The sequence below is a fragment of the Anabrus simplex genome, chromosome 7 (assembly GCF_040414725.1).
Source record: "Anabrus simplex isolate iqAnaSimp1 chromosome 7, ASM4041472v1, whole genome shotgun sequence".
Classification (NCBI taxonomy): Eukaryota; Metazoa; Arthropoda; class Insecta; order Orthoptera; family Tettigoniidae; genus Anabrus; species Anabrus simplex.
The window spans coordinates 174,998,643-175,022,489 of record NC_090271.1 but is presented as its reverse complement, the minus strand read 5'-3'; the positions used below and the strand labels follow the sequence as shown (position 1 = coordinate 175,022,489).

The 23,847-nt window shown below is 41.0% G+C and overlaps 1 protein-coding gene across 2 annotated transcripts in view; it reads left to right on the top strand.

Annotated features, from left to right (window-relative positions):
- The window catches only part of l(2)34Fd (lethal (2) 34Fd), a 169,564-nt gene that overhangs the window by 74,540 nt on the left and 71,177 nt on the right, over positions 1-23,847 (top strand). The window contains exon 7 of one of the 2 annotated variants that reach the window (XM_067151473.2): positions 12,384-12,503. The exons of the other annotated variant lie outside the window; for it this stretch is intronic. Coding sequence (XP_067007574.2) covers positions 12,384-12,503 — 120 coding nt within the window. The remainder of the gene's footprint in view (positions 1-12,383; positions 12,504-23,847) is intronic. 2 annotated transcript variants of the gene reach the window in all.

Genomic DNA, 23,847 nt, shown 5'->3' with positions numbered 1-23,847 from the left:
TTTTCTTCAACTCAGTAACCAATTTCACATCCGAAAACCAGTTATCAACAGTTATATTTCACCCAGTGCCATGAATTGGTTGTACTAATCTCTTAACAACACCCACCGGTTTGTTGCTCTGTTGATAAGGTCCTTCTGGCTGTTTTCCAGCATATATCTCAAGATTGTAAGTGTAAAAGACTGCTGCATTGCACATGGCATATATTTTTATTCCATACTTTGCCGGCTTTGAAGGAATAAATTGCTTGAAACGACACCGTCCCCGAAACCGCTCAAGCTTTTCATCAATGGTTGCACACTGTCCAGGAGAGTAACTCGTCTTGCAATTGTCAACAAAAGCCTAGAAGAGTTCTCGAATTTGCGCCACGTTATCAATAACTTTCCTTTCGCGTCGGTTGGTGCGATCGTCAAAGCGAAGGAATCTCATAATAAACTTGAACCTCCTGAGATTAATTGTCAACCAAAATATTTCAACTTCATGTCCATCTCCGCCCCATAGATCTTCTAGCATCATCCTGTTCACATTTAGAGTTCCTGATATCTATAGAAGACCAATGAAAGATTTTATTTCAGTCAAATTTGTAAGATTTGCATCACGTTCTCTGCCAGATTGATTCTTTACTTTCAAATGAATATTCTGGTTTGTGTGCTCAACAATGCTCTGAAGCATTTTGTCAGAAAACAAGTTACTCCATCATTCTATAGGTAACTTAGCTTGTCGTGCATCATAAATTACACCTAGAAGGTGGGTGATCCTGTTTTGTGTATATGTGCGATGCTTCTCTTGACGAAGTACTTTTAGCCAGATTGTCATTTTGTCTTTCCCAAGATAAAACAAATTGTTATTCGGATCACTTTCTTGATTGCTGCCATTTTCTTTAGACTCAGAATCGCTTATTCTCGGTTCTTCCTGCCCATCTTCCTCGTCTGTGTCCGCATCGCCTTCAAAATTTTCTGGCACGCAACATCCACCATCTTTATCTAAAATTAGTTTCTGAACAGCTTCTATATCCGTAGGATCTTCCAGATTGTATGTTTGCTTCTGTGCCATCATATCCTCATCAGATGTAAAATTCACAAAAACAGGAAGAGATGTATGTATAAATGTTGTGCCGTAGGTTGCAATGTATCAATCTGATACATGTGATATGAGCAGCTGACAGTGTGACTGTACGAAGTGACTGCACGAAGGCTGTGAAGTGACTAGCTGGAAATGGAGGAGGAAACAGGAAGGTACTGTTAAAGCGGGCTGCCTCTGTTGCCTAGCACAACGACATGAGAATAAAGCGCGCTTGTATATCATTCTGATACATATGTGACCGATGGAAGGTTAATATGTTCCTGCCATCTTTCTGCCTTGTCTTCTTTCGCTAGAAGTGGTTTTCCATCGGAGCTCTTAATATTCATACCCATAGCTTTCCTTTCTCCATACGTTTTCTTGATTTTTCTGTATGCAGTATCTACCTTTTGTACAACCATACAACCTTCAGCATCCTCACACTTCTCTTTCATCCATTCTTCCTTAGCTGACCTGTACCTTCTATCTACTTCATTCTTTAATTGCCTATATTCTTTTCTGCCCTCCTCTTTTTTTTTTTTTTTTTTTTTTTTTTTTTTTGCATTCTTATATTTTCACCGTTCATCATTCAGGTCTAATATCTCCTGAGTTATTCACTGATTCTTACGTTATCTTACCTTTCTTCCTAGCTTTCAGCAGCCCTACCTACCTTCTTCTTTACAGCTGTCCACTCTTCATCTGTTGTGTTTCCTTCTGTCTTTTATTTAGTCCTTGTGGGCAAGGGTGCCCATAGGATAGCTTGTAGAGGTGGGGGGCTAGACCTGGAGGTATGTAGTATTTTTAATATTTTGGAAGATGAATGGCGACTTGTATTCCACGGTAGAATACCACCCACAGTATCCGCTACCACTTCTACGTAACACCGACTTTTAAATAATTTTCTTGAAAGAAAAATGCCTCACTAGATTAGATTTTTTTCTTTTCCCTGAGAGCTGGGGGGGGGGTGACCCCCCCCCCCCTATTGCCCCCAAGTATGGGCGCCCTTGCTTGTGTGACATGTTCCTTGAAACGATCCGTCACACTCTTTTCTTTCAACTTATCCATATCCCATCTTCTTGCATTCCTTCCTTTCTTCAGTTTCTTCAACTAGATGACATTTCATGACCACCGCATTGTGGTCAGAGTCCACATCTGCACCTGGGAACATCTTGCAATCCAACACCTAGTTTCTAAATCTCTGCCTAATAATAATGAAGTCTATTTGATACCTTCCTGGTCTTGTCCATGTGACTTACTTGACTTAATTCCTGTTGTTCCTTGTGGAACATAGGGCATCAACAAAGCATCTCCATCTGATCCTGTTGTCAGCCAACCTCTTCACCTCTCTCCAGGTCTTGCCTTCTTCCATTGCCTCCATGTGTACAGATCTTCGCCACGTTTGTTTGGGCCTTCCTCTCCTCCTTTTATCCATTTCCGCCGCTTTATCTGTATGGCCATCTCGGTTTCACCCGTCCTTCTCCATAGTTCATGATTGGAGATTACTTCTGGCCAGTAGATGTTTAAAATCTTCCTTAAACAGTGGTTGACAAAGGTCTGCAACTTGGAGGTAATCACTTTAGTCACCTTCCAGGTCTCGGACCCATACAGTAGAACAGCCTTGACATTACTTCGGAAAATGCGAAGTTTGGTCCTGATAGATATTTTGTTGTTCTTCCATACTGGATAGAGCCGAACAAAGGCACCATTTGCTTTTTGTATACGTTGAGAAACATCCTGTACTGCTCCTCCATCTTTGGAAACTACACTGCCCAAGTAGCTGAAACTATCCACATCCTCTATAGGTTCATCACTGAAGACAAATGGGTCTAGTTTGTTGGTATTCATCCTTAGGGCCTTGGTCTTCTTTGAGTTAATCGTTAGTTCCACCTTTTTTCCTTCTTTTACCAAGTCTTCAATCTTTGATTGCATTTCACCATGTGCCTCAGACAGGAGACACACATCGTCAGCGATGCATGGCGGCAAGCAAAGGGCGTAAGCCCAGGTTAGATCTGCGAAGCGGCCCTTAGGCGTCTTAATATCCCGTGTGACACCACCGTTGGTCTGGATAGGTTAGCGACTAAACAATTGGTCTGGATAGGTTAGGGTAGGTTAGTGGCAAAACAATTGGTCTGGATAGCTTGGGGTAGGTTATAGTCCTATTAAAACAATGTGCATGTTCTGACAGCTCTCAGCATTGGCGCCGAGCAAAGGAGCGGGAGCGCTGTGTTGCCACATGATCCGGCTGGAGTTACTACAACTACCATGATACCCTCTCACTCTGTGCTAGGCGCTGCGAAAAATAATATCCACGTATGGGGATCATGAAAATGTTAGAATGACATTAAATATTATTGCTATTATTCCAAGGTGGCCCAGCAGTAATTTTATCAGCTCAAATATCATAAGACATACTCATAATTTCCCTCCCTCACAGGTTTTTATCAGTCCATCTCCAGGACGATTGATTTCATTTTTAGGTACATTTCAGCAGCAGAATAGCACTTTGACTGGCCTGCTGAACATTCTGGGTTCAAATCCGGGTGAGGATGGAAGAAATATCTGTTTTTTTGTATGCACAAAGAAGGGAATTCGCTGGGACCCTGCCATAGACGTCGGCACAATTTAAGATGCCAACTATAACTGAAACGTGAGTTGTGATAGGTAAAAGTCAATCTTTCACCTTGTCATTTCGAGTGCCTTTAAACTTGCGATCATTAGTTATGGGACCTCTTTTTATTGAAATCCAAAGCAAAAGCGAAACCTTAGGTATTCTAACCACAAGTCGTGATTCTTAATTTCTAAAATCTCACATGCTTTGTCGATGTTTGTTGATGATGATGCTTGTTGTCTTAAGGGGCCTAACATCGCAGGTCATTGGCCCTCGCACATGCTTTGTCCAAAATTCAAAAAATCGAACCCCATCCACCTTAATGAGAAGGAAGCAAAGAAGAAAAAGAAGAAGAATGTATAATTATTATTTTTAAGAAACCAGAAATAATAAACATTGTCATAATTTCGAAGGGTGCTGGTAACACCTGTTATACTTGAGTTCAGCTATTAACTTTTCAAGGAATTTTCCAATTTTGCTGACTGGAAAATTGCATTACCAATTTTTGAGAAAAATCTTAAATTATATTTTATGAATATTATACTATGTAAAATTTACACTGCACTAAAATGCTAGTCTTGATAACGATACACTTATTATTAGCACTTATTAACACGAACACAATAGCACTATAAATATTTAGCTGATTTCAAAAGCACACTGTGCAGATAATGATATCACTTACAGCAGACACTGTTATATAATCCGGCCACATTTGCTACGGTATGCCAATCGGCAGTGTGGAACTTGGACCGGCCTCCTCACGGAGCTTTAAGACAGAGAGGGTAGGAAAAGGAAGAGAGTTTATCTAGCTGGGATTGACTTAAACAGGAGGCGTGTACTGGTTGCCGTAGTAACTGCCACCCCTTACTACCGTGCTGGGAGCTGTCAGAACACACATGTTGTTTTAATAGCACTATAATGACTAAACCATTGGTCTGGATATGTTGGACAAAAATAACAAGAAGTGACAGCAGCGCATTTTATGCAACACAGTGTTCAACACTTGAATTAATGGATAATGATTTGCCTTAACGTGGGGGTTACAGCGTGCTCGATGTGAGAAGACATACATGGATTTGTTGTCCGCAAGGGAGGTATTATTTGAACAGATGTTCAGATAATAACCCAAGGAAATACTTCTTTCTCCGTCCAGATATGGGTAGGGATTTCCTAATGTTTCTCCACTTCCTCTCAATTGTGTTTGTATGCACAAGTTCTTCCCCCGCAATGTGTTCTTCATTCAGTTCGTGGACATGTTCGCTCTTCTCAGTGTCCACATATTCCACTGAATTATAAACTTTCAAGTGGAGAAATCCCTCGTCCTGGAGGCAGTTGTAGGCCCTCCAGCATTCCTTTTTGTTTTTTTTTTTTGCTAGGGGCTTTACGTCGCACCGACACAGATAGGTCTTATGGCGACGATGGGATAGGAAAGGCCTAGGAGTTGGAAGGAAGCGGCCGTGGCCTTAATTAAGGTACAGCCCCAGCATTTGCCTGGTGTGAAAATGGGAAACCACGGAAAACCATCTTCAGGGCTGCCGATAGTGGGACACGAACCTACTATCTCCCGGATGCAAGCTCACAGCCGCGCGCCTCTACGCGCACGGCCAACTCGCCCGGTCCTCCAGCATTCAGAGATTATAGTAGTCCCAGGCAAAATTTACTCTTTAATTATGGCCAGTAACATAGCACTGGCCCAAGATTTCACTTGTACAACGAATTATTTCTTGTTATTTTCATGTTCAACTCCATTGAAAATCCACTGAACTTCCACACGACGGCTGCAGTTATGATTTCTTTTGCCAGACTTCACCTCGTCTATTTCAACAACTACACCTTCCCCTTGTCCGGCTCCATGGCTAAATGGTTAGCGTGCTGGCCTTTGGTCACCAAGGTTCTGGGTTCAATTCCTGGCAGGGTCGGGAATTTTAACCAGCATTGGTTAATTTCACTGGCACAGGGGCTGGGTGTATGTGTTGTCTTCATCATCATTTCATCCTCATCACAAAGTGCAGGTCGCCTATGGGTGTCAAATCAAAAGACCTGCGCCTGGCGAGCCGAACATGTCCTTGGACACTCCCGGCACTAAAAGTCATACGCCATTTCATTTACCTACCTTCCAAATTGTGTAGAATTTTGAATGACACAATCTTCACACACTTCCCGACAGTACGAGGACCAAGCGCACACTGTTTCCGAACATACATTGAGCTCAGACTCAGTTATTGGATAGTGGGGCCTATTTCCCAGTAGCCACTAAGCAACGAGTGATATTACTTTGTGCGGAGAAATTGTGCCTCTAAAAAGGTACCCGTCTTCACTGACTGTTTAAAGCTGCATGTGCATTTCTCCCACAAGAAGAAATACCTGCTTCCGGATACTTTTATTTCTCAATCCCTTCCACAGACTCCACAGGTAATAACTCCGTTTATGATGCCGTGACTTACTAAAAAATCTGTAAATGCCACTTCGTCAGTACACAAGGTTATGATGTCACGGATAGAACACCCACATCCAGCACACGTTATGACACTTGTAAAGTGGCAGTTTTCTTACCTTTAGCCATTGGCGGTTTTCTTACTTTAACCGGACTTTGAAATTGGTGGTGTACTTTGAAATTCGTGGTTTTCTTACTTTTTGCAAATATGGCAGCCCTGTACTTGCACACGATGCAGGCTCTGTCAGAGACAATATGAAGCTTGTCCGGCAAATAGGAACACATCACGAATATTGGCCGGCCAATAAAACACAGCACATGGTCACATTCAGCTGATTTACACAGTCTTGGTTTAAATTCCCCTATATAAATAAGAATATTTCTGGGGGTGAGATGGTGGGTTTCTTGTTAGCATAAAGGAAGGATCTCTCCTTTCTGCTACTTAACCCATTAGCACCTGAATTAATTTTTTTCTGAGATTAATTTATTTATTGTGTTTTACCAATTGTTTGACACCAAAATAAAGTAATGAAACAAGTTTCAGAATTTTGGGACCGCTAGGTCATAAGATATTTGATGTTGCCATATGGCAACGCTAGGTGGTTGCACTACCTAATTTTTAACAATGAGGTTTGATAGACGAATTTAGGTTACAGAGTAGTTGTTTTGTTTGTTTGTTTGTTTGTTTGTTTGTTGTACAATAACAATGTTGAAAATTCCCCAGCATTATTTATTGTAAGAATATGGAATATTACTTTTTATTCACATCACAGCTAAAAAAATAGAATTATTGAATAAAGGGAAAGTACAGAGAGACATATATGTAGTTTTTTGCCTGTCAAAACTAAACTCTCACTGGAACAAAATAATAAAACCAAAAATAAGAAAACGAAGAACCAAAGAACTTCAGATGCAGTTACACACTATAGAGTAACTACAGTAGTCATTATTTTCTGAGGCAGATAAAAGCCTTCCCTCAATACTCGCGTGTTAGGCACAGAGATAGAGAATGGCAATCTTTTCCTGTCTTCGTATCATCCTGCGTGTCCCAATAAGAAAACTTGGAGGGTAACCTATTGTATCCAGAAATGAAAAATATGGCGATGGAGCAACAATTTTCACCAGACGTTATTTGTGGGTATGTACAATTTAAAAACTTTGCATACTTCATGGTCTCTTGAACTAAATATTCAAACAGCTGGTTATCCACAGACAATTCAAACATTAGGCTGCAGAAATGTCAACAGTCACCATATATTAAAATCAGCCCTTTCGGTCTATCTTGGTTTGTAATTTGATTTATTATTTTCTCTATCAGTTACCCACTCTTTTGCAGTTTCAGGTATTGAAACAGATCTTGCATCAGTAGACACAAAAGGCACTTCACCCTCTGGTAACACTCCTTGACCATTGTAACTAATCCCAATTCTTTCATTATTTACAAGCTTCATTTCAGCACTGCCACATAACTCTTGAGAGCTGAGATTATCAGTAAGCCCGCCATTATCTTCATCACCAGAGTCTTCGTCTGTAAGTACAATTACATCGGGCGGTTCCACTAAAATATCACCATTGAGATCCTCAGTCAGTAGCATATCCGGTGCTTTTGAAAGGGAAAATCCCTTCCTGCAAGGAAGATACATGAGTTAGGATAAAGTAATGTGATCTGACAGCTGCAGAAATTTTACCGAGTATAAACGCTAATCGCAACGCTAATGGTTCAAGAAGCACTACTACGGCATTGTGCGCCTGAACGATTTCAAATGCTTACAATATATATTACAAAGTGTGCACAACACTATTGTGAACATAATCTAATGAAACAACTTCATTTATAAATTTTATATCCTTCTTACCTGAAGCTGGCAGCCATTTCGTAGGAGTCTGAAAATAACCAACTGTCCACCACTCCTTGTGTCACAACAGTAGATTTTAAAGTTAAATAAACCTGATTACTTGATTCTACGAACACTTCACTAACTGTCGGATGTCACCAGAGTCTTCCAGATTCTTTCTTGTTGCCAACAATACTAATAGAAAAAGGTGCGAAAATCGTTGCCATATGGCAACGCACAGCACTAATGGATTAAGGTATTGTTGCACATCATTTTTATATGGTTTTTCTATCATTCCTAAGTCTATTGTATATATTGTATATATTGTATATATATTCCTAAGTCTGCACACTGGTTACGGAAGCAGCACCAAAACTTGAGTCTGCCGTCTTAGTGATGTATTGTCTCTTATGAACTGTTGCTTTATGTGGCTTTGATTAGGAGAGAACATTGCTTAATTCAAGTGATTTGATTGGTTGTGAGCTGTTGACATCGGGCTGCGTGGTTAAATAGGATGTCTAAAATGAAAGAAGAAAAACTGGTGTGAGTGATATTTATGTGCCTTACTCTCTCGCTTCCTGGGCTGATTGCCTGTGGCCCTGTTGGAGGTTCTCAATGTAATTATAATGTATTTTTAAATTTAAATATATACACTTGTAATTATAACAAGTATCGATTAGGTGGAGACTCCCAATCCTATAATTGTGAACTGAAACATCTTATCTAAGCATTGTACTTTGGTACAATACATGGAAAATCGATTCCATGCTGTTCTTGTTGCATTTGGATGATTATTTGGAGAGTCTTCATTAACGAACATTTAACTGTCTGTATCAAACTTATAAGTAGTGGTAATTTCAACACTGCTTTATGGATGTGAAGCCTGAACCATCCTCGAAATAAAGAAACTTGAATTTGCACTTTTTGGAGAAACGAAATATTAATATTGTGGAAGCTTCCATTATTGGTCATCGATTGGGCATATCCTTTCCGTAAACAGCAACAATAGGCTCCCTTGCCAAATTTCCCATGATGAATTTTGCTCTGGCCCAAGATCCCAAGGTGTCCCTTTAAGACGCAGTAAAGACCAACTTTAGCATACCATGAAGGAGACCAACATAAACCCTGACACCTGGGAAGCACTTGCTGAGGATCGTTTACTCTGGCAGTGATACTTCCCTGCTGCTGTTATTTGAACAAGAATATCGTAGACATGAAGAATCCAAACAGCAAGTTTGCCAAACCCAACCATTCGCTTCAACATCTATAAACTACAATCTGTGTGGCACATGTTCTACACAGGAATTGGTGTGTTTAATCATATATTTACGTGCCTTTCTCTCTCGCTTCTCCGGCTGATGCATATAAAGTGCATCATGATGGAAGTGGTTTGTTAGGCAGGAAAACTGTATAATAGGAGACAGTTTATTGTGAATGATGATGATGATGATGATTATGAATAAAGATGTGTATTAAGACTAACACAAACACCTAGCCCCCACGTTAGAGGAATTAATAAGATTTGGTTAAAATTCATACCCTGGCCGGGAATCGAACCCAGGGCACTCAGAACCAAAGGCCACTATGCTGGCCATTCAGCCAAAGAGGGAAAAGAACACAGTGAGAAAATTCATATCATATATCAAAATCATATTACATGTCGTGCAGAATGTGGAGCACAGTTTTTTGGCATATGCCTACATACATAGCTAAATGACATGCAATCCACCATTGATTCACCTCCACCAGTGATGCAAGGAACTGAATTGTGTGCTGGCTGTTGGGTCATTCTGAACAGCATCCCTGCCTTCCCGAACAACTTTCGCCCACCATGCCACTATATGATATGGAAACACTTCCACATCATATGTTTAACAAGGCTCGTGAAGACAGTATTGTACATTCTAACCGTGTACCACCTGTGCATTGATCTACATGCACTATTCCAGTTTTGGAGGTTTGTTGTAAGGGCACTGGCATTCTACTCTATGGCACTGCAGTCAATAACACTTAGCATTTCCTACTGGCCACACATGCTCAAGGGAACTCAGGAGTCCAATGGGTAAACAAAAAGAGTTGGCTACAATATGAGAGAGAGGGGTTATAACTCAGCCATTGGTAGCCCAGAAGATGGTTTTCTGTGCTTTCCAACTTTCACATTAGACAAATACCTGCACTGTCATCATCATCATCGTCATCATCATTTCCCTTTATCCAGCTGTAGCTGGGTAGGGGCAAATATGGTTCCTCTCCACTTTCTTTGGTCTTTCCACCACTCCTCCTCCAACACTGAATCCCAGTCCAGGTTTCTTTCTATAATGCTGCATTGGATGGTATCCTTCCATCTCAATCGTGGTCGTCCACGGCCTCTCCTTCCTTGGATTTGCATTTCCATCACCTTTTTTGGCATTCTTTCGTCGCTCATTCGCTTTATGTGCCCAAACCATCTTAGTCGGCTCTTCTCTATTCTATCATTCATTTTTTCCACTCCAATTTCTTCCCGGATTTTCTCATTCCTTATTTTGTCTCGTCTACTCTTCTGTATCATACTCCTCAAGAATTCATTTCGGCTGCCTATATTCAACTCTCATCCTTCTTTCTCATTGTCCAAGTTTCTGCTCCGTAAGTTGTTATGGGAACGTAATACATCTTGTACATAGTATCCTTTGCTTCCATTGGCACATCTTTGTCTCATAACATATTTCTTACACTATGATAGAAACAACTTCCAGCTTGAATCCTTTTACTAATCTCAGCATCCAGTCGAGCATTCTCCATTAATTCACTCCCCAGGTATTTAAACGTTTCCACTACTTCCAGGGGCTTGTCTGCAAGTCTAATCTGACCTTTCTCTTCTTTCTCCCCTCTAGTCATAACAAGAGTTTTACTCTTTTCTACACTTATTTTCAATCCACATTCTTCAATCTTCCCATTCACCACATTCAATTGTTCTTGAACCTTCCTGTCATCTTCTCCCCAAATCACAATATCATCTGCAAATAACATCATGTTCATTTCTCTTCCTCCATATGCTACTTTTGCTGTTCTCATGATGTCATCCATTACTATTGTAAACAGGATTGGTGATAGAACACTTCCCTGTCTCAGCCCACTAGTTATTTTGAACCAACTTGTCCTGCCAACTTGTGTTTGCACGCAACTACAACATTCCTTATACAATTCCATGATCATTTTTATTAATCCCTGTCCAATTCCTTTTTGCACCAGACTGTCCTAAACTTTCGTCCTAGGGACACTGTCATATGCCTTTTCAATATCAATGAATGTCATCACCATATCATTCCCGTACTCCCAATGCTTTTCCATTAGTTGTCTCATAATGAAAATGGGCTCTATTGTTGACCTTCCACTTCTGAAACCAAACTGATTTTCCTGTATCTGCTTCTCAACCCTCAACCTTATTCTAATTTCCAGTATCCTTTCCATTATCTTAGCAACATGGGATATTAGAGTAGTTCTTCAAAACTTTCTTATCACCTTTCTTGAAAATTGGGATGATTATTCCTTTTTGCCAATCCTCAGGGACCTCTTTATTCTCTCAGACATTCCTGAGAACCCGATATGTCCACTGCAGGCCTACGGCTCCAGCTGCCTTTATCATCTCCACTGAAATTTCATCTATTCCAGCAGTTTTTCCATTCTTCATCTTTCTTACTGCCATTTCAGTTTCATTCATTGTAATTTCTTTATCCATTTCTTCGTCAACTAATTGCCTTTCTTGGTCGTTCATTGAATGACTGTCATCCGTTCTTATGTTCAGCAGCTTCTGAAAATACTCTCTCCATCTATTTCTTATTTCTTCTGGCTTTGTTAAAATTATGCCACCTTCATCCTTCACAAATCTGGTGTTTATTTGATCTCTCTTTTTGTTTCTTAAGATACCATACCATACCTGCACTGTACTTTAATTAAAGTTATGGCTGCTACCTTTCCAATCCCAGCCTTTTCCCATCCTATGTATTCAGACTACCAGTTACCACTAGCCAAAGGAATAATAATTGGGTTATGCTCTGAAGAGTAAGAAAATCTGAGGACTTTGTAGAAGATGCTGACTTCTGATTTCAAGTTAAGAGTTATAGAATCAAAGAAGTCACAATGCAAACTACAAATAGGAGATTGTGGAGATTCACATATGTATGCATGCAGCTTACTTGCTTTCATCTTTTCTTCTTGGCCTTTTCCCGATTTATTGGGATTGGCACATGTGGATTTGGCCTAGTTTTGTGGTCAGATGCCCTCCCTGACACCAATCCTACACAAAGGTATATATTTAATTTTACATGTTTCTGTGGTGGCTGTTGGTTTAGTGTGTCCTATGTAGATGAAGAGATGTATTCAACTTGCTTATTTTATTTTTATTTTACAATTTACTGTCTATGCTTATCTTAAATGCTGTATGAAATTGAGGTTTTCCTTCTTTTTTAGGGAAAACTGTATACATCAATAGAAGCAGCTACACAGTTTAACAATCTATGTTTAGTTCCTAATACTGGAATGATGTTCATTGCTAATGAGAATCCTAAGATTCAAACATATTATATACCGGTAAGTATATGTTTCTTTAATTACAAGCATAGGTGATAATTTTATTATATTGTGCAGGGCTTTTTTTTTTTTTTTTTTCCGGGGGAAACACGGGGTATACGGACACCTTAAACATATGAAGACTGTATATGGGTAAAAATATGGGTACATTTCTATAATTTTGTAATTGCTGCCAAGTTATTGAGACTGGAAGAAGTTTTACTACTTCTTCTTCTTCTTCTCCTTATTATTCCCCTCTGTTCCTGATGTTCGTGTCACCTGCGGCTTGAAATAATTTTGTAGATGTTTTGGAGGTGCAAGCTCTGGTATTTTGTAACAAGGATATTCTTCTCCGACCAACGCCTCTTTTTCCCAAGAAATGTTTGGTAATCAGCTGAAATTATACATTGACTTGAGATGCTTAGATGCATATCGTAAGTGTGTTTTCAACCAGTGCAAGGAATTCCAGTATTCCGTGTCTATGAACTGTCGTGAACGACGGCTCACGACGCGCCTTCCGTGTATTAACGAGAGAGCGAACGGGTTCGAATGGGATTTGAATCCGCGACGTCCAGGGTAGAAAGCCTGTGATTTGAAAAGTAGCAGGCATATGAGCGCATGTATATATGAAGGGAAATTACAGGAGAATTTGTGTATGTTCATAACTCATAATTCATAAATGATAGTAATAATAATAATAATAATAAGAGAAATAACAGAATACTTCAAAGAAAGATTTAGAATATTCGATGTTGCGTAGAACCTCATAAGCCAAGAGCTTTGTGTCTCAATATTGTGAAACATTGTGTAAGTGAAATACGCACTTCTTTTGGGTTGGAAATATACAGAGTAACGTGTAAAGGGCATAGAAACAGTTTCCAAAGTGTTCTGGAACAATGTTGTAATGCAACGTGACTGGGTGGTTCCATGTGAAAGAACCAATCAGAGAACAGTGCAGTCGTGACGTGAACTAGTGACTTGTGGTGGTGGTATGTGAATCAGTAGTATTATTCGAGAAAGAATAGAAGGAGACTATATGACTTGGTAACTTGTAAACAACAGGGCTTTTTGACTCAGGACACTCAAAGAAGGCTTTTGGACTAGCAGACCTCGAAGGAGGCTTTTCGGCTGTAGAGGGGAGAACTATTGGGGTGCTGGTAGACTTTGAGTAGAGTCGCAAGTACGCAGTAAAGTAATAGTAAGTTAGAGGGATATTAGGCTCAGAAAGTAAGTGTGATTTTCCAGTAAGCAATCACAAGGGTTTACCACACCGATTATCAAAGTAGGTGTTGGAAGTTAATTGTATAAACCAGCAACTCAGTCTCATTTGGGAAAGTATCACTTTGTCGAGTAAAACAGCGGGTTCCAGGGATCGCTACGCAGAGACAGAAGAGAAGAAAGAAGAACGAAGACTTCAGCTGTACACGGATCAACTATACCCGTAGTTAAGTATTCAACCAGTGAATATAAGTATTATAGGTATTCTTGTGTATGATTAGAAAGGATTCAAAGACTCCTTACAAGAATTGAAAGAGATTTAAACGGTAATTGGTGTCAGAGATTTTGTGTTGTATGTATTATTGTATATATTGATGAGTGAATATTCTGGGTGTTAGAATATAATTAGTGTTTTAACTTTGCCAATCTGACTATACGCTCCCAGAACTCCGAACCCAAGTCCTCAGCCTGTTGTACATCCCTTAGGGTCACGACAGAACGTGTGACAGTCTAGACCAGAACCATGTCTTTGTACATTTGTTTCAAGGTGTGTGTATTTTATCAATTTTTTAGGATAGAAACAAAACAGTCAAGTCCAGGAACGCTCTTAGAGAGCCAAGGTTTCATATCATTATAAGTGTCCGTGTCATGTGTTCAACAGTGCATGTGTTTCCAGTGTTACGTGTTCCATGAACTCAGGACAGTTTAGGCCAGAACTAGGAACATATTAAGTTCCAAGTGCTGCTTGCTATGTATGCATTGCATTTCAAAATGATGTCTTGCAACCCATTGTAGTTTTTCCAGGCAATCACCTTTAAATTTTCTTATTATGATGATTGTTATCAGATTCCCCCTGAATTAATTTTCAACAGGAACTAGAAGCTGTGAATGATTCACACGTAAATGCTGTTCGAAATTTCACAGCAATAAAAACTCGCTGTCTATCTGAACTTCAACTCAATGAAGTGACATCAACGAAATCTGTTAGACAACTGCGCGATATACTTAGAACACGCGAATTTGAAGCTTGGTGTGCATATCCACAAAAAGGAAGAGGTGTTGAGTTATTTGCTCAAGTTCCTGCTACTAATTCTTGGGTTACCAGAAGAGATGGTTTAACTTGTTCGGAATGGAGAGAGATGTTGAAGATGACCGCGATGGTTGCACCAGTACGTACTCTGCCGGGACGTTCTACCAGCACAGGCCACTGCAGACACTGCATTGAGTATGAAACCTTACGACATGTGCTGGGGAGTTGCCCTCAAGGAGAACTGCTTAGGATCAAATGCCATAACATCATCAGAAACCTGATTGCTAATGCTCTTCGTCTCAAAAATCTAGAAGTGTACGAAGAAGTCCACTGCCTCGCCGAAGGAGGCAGCACTCGCAGGATTGATATTATAGCGATTGACAAACGGAGGAACGAAGCAGAAATTATTGATCCTATGGTACGCTTTGAATCTTCAGCCTCTCAGCCGACTGACGTAGACAGTGAGAAAAAGGATGTCTATAATCCAACCATCCCTTTCTTTCTTGAGTCGTATAACCTTAAAAAAATGACGGTGACTGGACTTTTCTTTGGCGCGAGGGGAACAATTTCCAAATCTTTTGTCACATGGCGACAAAAATATAAACTAGCGAGAAGCCTACAAGATTAGATAGTTGTCTCACTCATCAAATACTCCATTTCGATTCTTCGTCACCATTTATATGGAGTTCATGCCATTTAACATGGTTAATTGTAACCTATCATTTTTTTAAACATTAATCTTTTTTTATCTTCCCTCAAAATTGTTATTGTGTATTATTCTGTGTCTTATTACAAATCTAGGGTGTCCTGGATCAGACTAAATAAATAAAGAAAATAAAATTTTACAATGTGTTGAATGGTGGAACATCCCTCAAATTCTATCTTATTAGTTAAACGTCAACACGGAAATGAAGATCATAACCTACGATGGTTTAAGGAAAGCTACCATCTGTTCTGCAACCTCATAACTGAAGCCATCTAACTTTTGCAAGACAAAAAATGATTTTTCAACAATGCAACAAATTGATCATATTGTTTAAAAAGACTGTAATATTGTATAGAGACTATTCCACCTCGTAATTACTTCTTGCTCTACCGTTGCTTGAAGCTGAACAGCCTTCCGCCTGTGTCTGTACGCTGCATAGTCAGTGTCATATAATGGATCTGGTTGTACTGGTCAGTCCTCATGTCATCAGTAGCCGACGAACATTTGTCATGCATGGCAGAAATAATCAGAGGCATTACTTCGCTTCATATTTCATTTGCCTTTGCTTGGACATTTCTACTGATGATGAAGGGATGTGATAACATGTCAACAGTATCTACTTTGCCAAAATTAGCTCTGATATTAATCAGTTCATGCCCTAACTCTTTAAAGCTTTCTCAGCAACAGAGTTGAATGGTCAGAAATCTTTGGCACACATGAAAACACCTGCACTAGTTACGGTTTGCTTTGTATTGTCGAGCATTGCTTAGCGAGAAGAGCAGACGAAATTTGCAGACGTGCTCTTTTAAATGAGTTGTTCAGTAATATATGTTAACAGTGCATTGCACATTTCACAGGAAACATACCCTGTCTGCTGACTGTCAGCAGTGACTAAAAGCAGGAACTTCTTCCAAACATGAGAACTGAGCCCATCTCTCGTGTTTACTGCTTTGAATTTTAGCCATAACGCTGTCCATCAATTCACGTCGCATATTGAACTTCTCAAAACTAATGGTTAGCTCAACCATTCCATCATAATTTTCTACCTCCAAATTTCTGTCCTTTGCTCTTTGTAAACAAGGGCTTACTCATATCTGGATGAATCCTATTGCTTGCAACATCAGTAAAACTAGTACGGACATCATCCCTAATCAGCAAACTTTGCTTCAAACATGCCTTGTTGAATGAATTGGGACAAACTTGAGCATTTTAGCTTACACGCTCCACTCATGCGTGATGGTGGTTGCACACACAGCAAGGCACATGTTCCTCCATCGTGGTTACTTGTCTCAAGTTCGAACTATGCATGCGGTTAGTATAAACTCAGTACTTGAGGCAGGAACTATAAGTAAAGGTTAACTCTATTTAAATTAACTCTAAGATCATTTTCCCAAACATTGTATTCTTTTTGTTAATTCTCAGTCTGATATAGATGTTGATTCCCATAGGGAATCTGAAATATTTGTCCTGAATGAGCAAATTTATAATACCAATATAAATGGTCCGTTATTGGACATTATAAATTTTCCAGCTAGCTCATTCTTGGTTGCCAGCGTTTCGCCCTCATGTGCTAGGGTGGGCTCATCAGTTGGTACCTAGCACACTTACCAATACGCTGGCTAGTGCATACCGTGGAGGCCACTACGTAGGCTAACTGGAGCCACCGGCAGTGCCAATGCACTAAGAGACTTTGTCTCATTACTAAAAATTGATGCCTGCTTGGCCATCAGATGATATAGATGTTGATTCCCATAGGGAATCTGAAATATTTGTCCTGAATGAGCAAATTTATAATACCAATATAAATGGTCCGTTATTGGACATTATAAATTTTCCAGCTAGCTCATTCTTGGTTGCCAGCGTTTCGCCCTCATGTGCTAGGGTGGGCTCATCAGTTGGTACCTAGCACACTTACCAATACGCTGGCTAGTGCATACCGTGGAGGCCACTACGTAGGCTAACTGGAGCCACCGGCAGTGCCAATGCACTAAGAGACTTTGTCTCATTACTAAAAATTGATGCCTGCTTGGCCATCAGATGATATAGATGTTGATTCCCATAGGGAATCTGAAATATTTGTCCTGAATGAGCAAATTTATAATACCAATATAAATGGTCCGTTATTGGACATTATAAATTTTCCAGCTAGCTCATTCTTGGTTGCCAGCGTTTCGCCCTCATGTGCTAGGGTGGGCTCATCAGTTGGTACCTAGCACACTTACCAATACGCTGGCTAGTGCATACCGTGGAGGCCACTACGTAGGCTAACTGGAGCCACCGGCAGTGCCAATGCACTAAGAGACTTTGTCTCATTACTAAAAATTGATGCCTGCTTGGCCATCAGATGATATAGATGTTGATTCCCATAGGGAATCTGAAATATTTGTCCTGAATGAGCAAATTTATAATACCAATATAAATGGTCCGTTATTGGACATTATAAATTTTCCAGCTAGCTCATTCTTGGTTGCCAGCGTTTCGCCCTCATGTGCTAGGGTGGGCTCATCAGTTGGTACCTAGCACACTTACCAATACGCTGGCTAGTGCATACCGTGGAGGCCACTACGTAGGCTAACTGGAGCCACCGGCAGTGCCAATGCACTAAGAGACTTTGTCTCATTACTAAAAATTGATGCTTGCTTGGCCATCAGATGATATAGATGTTGATTCCCATAGGGAATCTGAAATATTTGTCCTGAATGAGCAAATTTATAATACCAATATAAATGGTCCGTTATTGGACATTATAAATTTTCCAGCTAGCTCATTCTTGGTTGCCAGCGTTTCGCCCTCATGTGCTAGGGTGGGCTCATCAGTTGGTACCTAGCACACTTACCAATACGCTGGCTAGTGCATACCGTGGAGGCCACTACGTAGGCTAACTGGAGCCACCGGCAGTGCCAATGCACTAAGAGACTTTGTCTCATTACTAAAAATTGATGCCTGCTTGGCCATCAGATGATATAGATGTTGATTCCCATAGGGAATCTGAAATATTTGTCCTGAATGAGCAAATTTATAATACCAATATAAATGGTCCGTTATTGGACATTATAAATTTTCCAGCTAGCTCATTCTTGGTTGCCAGCGTTTCGCCCTCATGTGCTAGGGTGGGCTCATCAGTTGGTACCTAGCACACTTACCAATACGCTGGCTAGTGCATACCGTGGAGGCCACTACGTAGGCTAACTGGAGCCACCGGCAGTGCCAATGCACTAAGAGACTTTGTCTCATTACTAAAAATTGATGCCTGCTTGGCCATCAGATGATATAGATGTTGATTCCCATAGGGAATCTGAAATATTTGTCCTGAATGAGCAAATTTATAATACCAATATAAATGGTCCGTTATTGGACATTATAAATTTTCCAGCTAGCTCATTCTTGGTTGCCAGCGTTTCGCCCTCGTGTGCTAGGGTGGGCTCATCAGTTGGTACCTAGCACACTTACCAATACGCTGGCTAGTGCATACCGTGGAGGCCACTACGTAGGCTAACTGGAGCCACCGGCAGTGCCAATGCACTAAGAGACTTTGTCTCATTACTAAAAATTGATGCCTGCTTGGCCATCAGATGATATAGATGTTGATTCCCATAGGGAATCTGAAATATTTGTCCTGAATGAGCAAATTTATAATACCAATATAAATGGTCCGTTATTGGACATTATAAATTTTCCAGCTAGCTCATTCTTGGTTGCCAGCGTTTCGCCCTCATGTGCTAGGGTGGGCTCATCAGTTGGTACCTAGCACACTTACCAATACGCTGGCTAGTGCATACCGTGGAGGCCACTACGTAGGCTAACTGGAGCCACCGGCAGTGCCAATGCACTAAGAGACTTTGTCTCATTACTAAAAATTGATGCCTGCTTGGCCATCAGATGATATAGATGTTGATTCCCATAGGGAATCTGAAATATTTGTCCTGAATGAGCAAATTTATAATACCAATATAAATGGTCCGTTATTGGACATTATAAATTTTCCAGCTAGCTCATTCTTGGTTGCCAGCGTTTCGCCCTCATGTGCTAGGGTGGGCTCATCAGTTGGTACCTAGCACACTTACCAATACGCTGGCTAGTGCATACCGTGGAGGCCACTACGTAGGCTAACTGGAGCCACCGGCAGTGCCAATGCACTAAGAGACTTTGTCTCATTACTAAAAATTGATGCCTGCTTGGCCATCAGATGATATAGATGTTGATTCCCATAGGGAATCTGAAATATTTGTCCTGAATGAGCAAATTTATAATACCAATATAAATGGTCCGTTATTGGACATTATAAATTTTCCAGCTAGCTCATTCTTGGTTGCCAGCGTTTCGCCCTCATGTGCTAGGGTGGGCTCATCAGTTGGTACCTAGCACACTTACCAATACGCTGGCTAGTGCATACCGTGGAGGCCACTACGTAGGCTAACTGGAGCCACCGGCAGTGCCAATGCACTAAGAGACTTTGTCTCATTACTAAAAATTGATGCCTGCTTGGCCATCAGATGATATAGATGTTGATTCCCATAGGGAATCTGAAATATTTGTCCTGAATGAGCAAATTTATAATACCAATATAAATGGTCCGTTATTGGACATTATAAATTTTCCAGCTAGCTCATTCTTGGTTGCCAGCGTTTCGCCCTCATGTGCTAGGGTGGGCTCATCAGTTGGTACCTAGCACACTTACCAATACGCTGGCTAGTGCATACCGTGGAGGCCACTACGTAGGCTAACTGGAGCCACCGGCAGTGCCAATGCACTAAGAGACTTTGTCTCATTACTAAAAATTGATGCCTGCTTGGCCATCAGATGATATAGATGTTGATTCCCATAGGGAATCTGAAATATTTGTCCTGAATGAGCAAATTTATAATACCAATATAAATGGTCCGTTATTGGACATTATAAATTTTCCAGCTAGCTCATTCTTGGTTGCCAGCGTTTCGCCCTCATGTGCTAGGGTGGGCTCATCAGTTGGTACCTAGCACAAGTGGTAAGTGTGCTAGGTACCAACTGATGAGCCCACCCTAGCACATGAGGGCGAAACGCTGGCAACCAAGAATGAGCTAGCTGGAAAATTTATAATGTCCAATAACGGACCATTTATATTGGTATTATAAATTTGCTCATTCAGGACAAATATTTCAGATTCCCTATGGGAATCAACATCTATATCATCTGATGGCCAAGCAGGCATCAATTTTTAGTAATGAGACAAAGTCTCTTAGTGCATTGGCACTGCCGGTGGCTCCAGTTAGCCTACGTAGTGGCCTCCACGGTATGCACTAGCCAGCGTATTGGTAAGTGTGCTAGGTACCAACTGATGAGCCCACCCTAGCACATGAGGGCGAAACGCTGGCAACCAAGAATGAGCTAGCTGGAAAATTTATAATGTCCAATAACGGACCATTTATATTGGTATTATAAATTTGCTCATTCAGGACAAATATTTCAGATTCCCTATGGGAATCAACATCTATATCATCTGATGGCCAAGCAGGCATCAATTTTTAGTAATGAGACAAAGTCTCTTAGTGCATTGGCACTGCCGGTGGCTCCAGTTAGCCTACGTAGTGGCCTCCACGGTATGCACTAGCCAGCGTATTGGTAAGTGTGCTAGGTACCAACTGATGAGCCCACCCTAGCACATGAGGGCGAAACGCTGGCAACCAAGAATGAGCTAGCTGGAAAATTTATAATGTCCAATAACGGACCATTTATATTGGTATTATAAATTTGCTCATTCAGGACAAATATTTCAGATTCCCTATGGGAATCAACATCTATATCATCTGATGGCCAAGCAGGCATCAATTTTTAGTAATGAGACAAAGTCTCTTAGTGCATTGGCACTGCCGGTGGCTCCAGTTAGCCTACGTAGTGGCCTCCACGGTATGCACTAGCCAGCGTATTGGTAAGTGTGCTAGGTACCAACTGATGAGCCCACCCTAGCACATGAGGGCGAAACGCTGGCAACCAAGAATGAGCTAGCTGGAAAATTTATAATGTCCAATAACGGACCATTTATATTGGTATTATAAATTTGCTCATTCAGGACAAATATTTCAGATTCCCTATGGGAATCAACATCTATATCATCTGATGGCCAAGCAGGCATCAATTTTTAGTAATGAGACAAAGTCTCTTAGTGCATTGGCACTGCCGGTGGCTCCAGTTAGCCTACGTAGTGGCCTCCACGGTATGCACTAGCCAGCGTATTGGTAAGTGTGCTAGGTACCAACTGATGAGCCCACCCTAGCACATGAGGGCGAAACGCTGGCAACCAAGAATGAGCTAGCTGGAAAATTTATAATGTCCAATAACGGACCATTTATATTGGTATTATAAATTTGCTCATTCAGGACAAATATTTCAGATTCCCTATGGGAATCAACATCTATATCATCTGATGGCCAAGCAGGCATCAATTTTTAGTAATGAGACAAAGTCTCTTAGTGCATTGGCACTGCCGGTGGCTCCAGTTAGCCTACGTAGTGGCCTCCACGGTATGCACTAGCCAGCGTATTGGTAAGTGTGCTAGGTACCAACTGATGAGCCCACCCTAGCACATGAGGGCGAAACGCTGGCAACCAAGAATGAGCTAGCTGGAAAATTTATAATGTCCAATAACGGACCATTTATATTGGTATTATAAATTTGCTCATTCAGGACAAATATTTCAGATTCCCTATGGGAATCAACATCTATATCATCTGATGGCCAAGCAGGCATCAATTTTTAGTAATGAGACAAAGTCTCTTAGTGCATTGGCACTGCCGGTGGCTCCAGTTAGCCTACGTAGTGGCCTCCACGGTATGCACTAGCCAGCGTATTGGTAAGTGTGCTAGGTACCAACTGATGAGCCCACCCTAGCACATGAGGGCGAAACGCTGGCAACCAAGAATGAGCTAGCTGGAAAATTTATAATGTCCAATAACGGACCATTTATATTGGTATTATAAATTTGCTCATTCAGGACAAATATTTCAGATTCCCTATGGGAATCAACATCTATATCATCTGATGGCCAAGCAGGCATCAATTTTTAGTAATGAGACAAAGTCTCTTAGTGCATTGGCACTGCCGGTGGCTCCAGTTAGCCTACGTAGTGGCCTCCACGGTATGCACTAGCCAGCGTATTGGTAAGTGTGCTAGGTACCAACTGATGAGCCCACCCTAGCACATGAGGGCGAAACGCTGGCAACCAAGAATGAGCTAGCTGGAAAATTTATAATGTCCAATAACGGACCATTTATATTGGTATTATAAATTTGCTCATTCAGGACAAATATTTCAGATTCCCTATGGGAATCAACATCTATATCATCTGATGGCCAAGCAGGCATCAATTTTTAGTAATGAGACAAAGTCTCTTAGTGCATTGGCACTGCCGGTGGCTCCAGTTAGCCTACGTAGTGGCCTCCACGGTATGCACTAGCCAGCGTATTGGTAAGTGTGCTAGGTACCAACTGATGAGCCCACCCTAGCACATGAGGGCGAAACGCTGGCAACCAAGAATGAGCTAGCTGGAAAATTTATAATGTCCAATAACGGACCATTTATATTGGTATTATAAATTTGCTCATTCAGGACAAATATTTCAGATTCCCTATGGGAATCAACATCTATATCATCTGATGGCCAAGCAGGCATCAATTTTTAGTAATGAGACAAAGTCTCTTAGTGCATTGGCACTGCCGGTGGCTCCAGTTAGCCTACGTAGTGGCCTCCACGGTATGCACTAGCCAGCGTATTGGTAAGTGTGCTAGGTACCAACTGATGAGCCCACCCTAGCACATGAGGGCGAAACGCTGGCAACCAAGAATGAGCTAGCTGGAAAATTTATAATGTCCAATAACGGACCATTTATATTGGTATTATAAATTTGCTCATTCAGGACAAATATTTCAGATTCCCTATGGGAATCAACATCTATATCATCTGATGGCCAAGCAGGCATCAATTTTTAGTAATGAGACAAAGTCTCTTAGTGCATTGGCACTGCCGGTGGCTCCAGTTAGCCTACGTAGTGGCCTCCACGGTATGCACTAGCCAGCGTATTGGTAAGTGTGCTAGGTACCAACTGATGAGCCCACCCTAGCACATGAGGGCGAAACGCTGGCAACCAAGAATGAGCTAGCTGGAAAATTTATAATGTCCAATAACGGACCATTTATATTGGTATTATAAATTTGCTCATTCAGGACAAATATTTCAGATTCCCTATGGGAATCAACATCTATATCATCTGATGGCCAAGCAGGCATCAATTTTTAGTAATGAGACAAAGTCTCTTAGTGCATTGGCACTGCCGGTGGCTCCAGTTAGCCTACGTAGTGGCCTCCACGGTATGCACTAGCCAGCGTATTGGTAAGTGTGCTAGGTACCAACTGATGAGCCCACCCTAGCACATGAGGGCG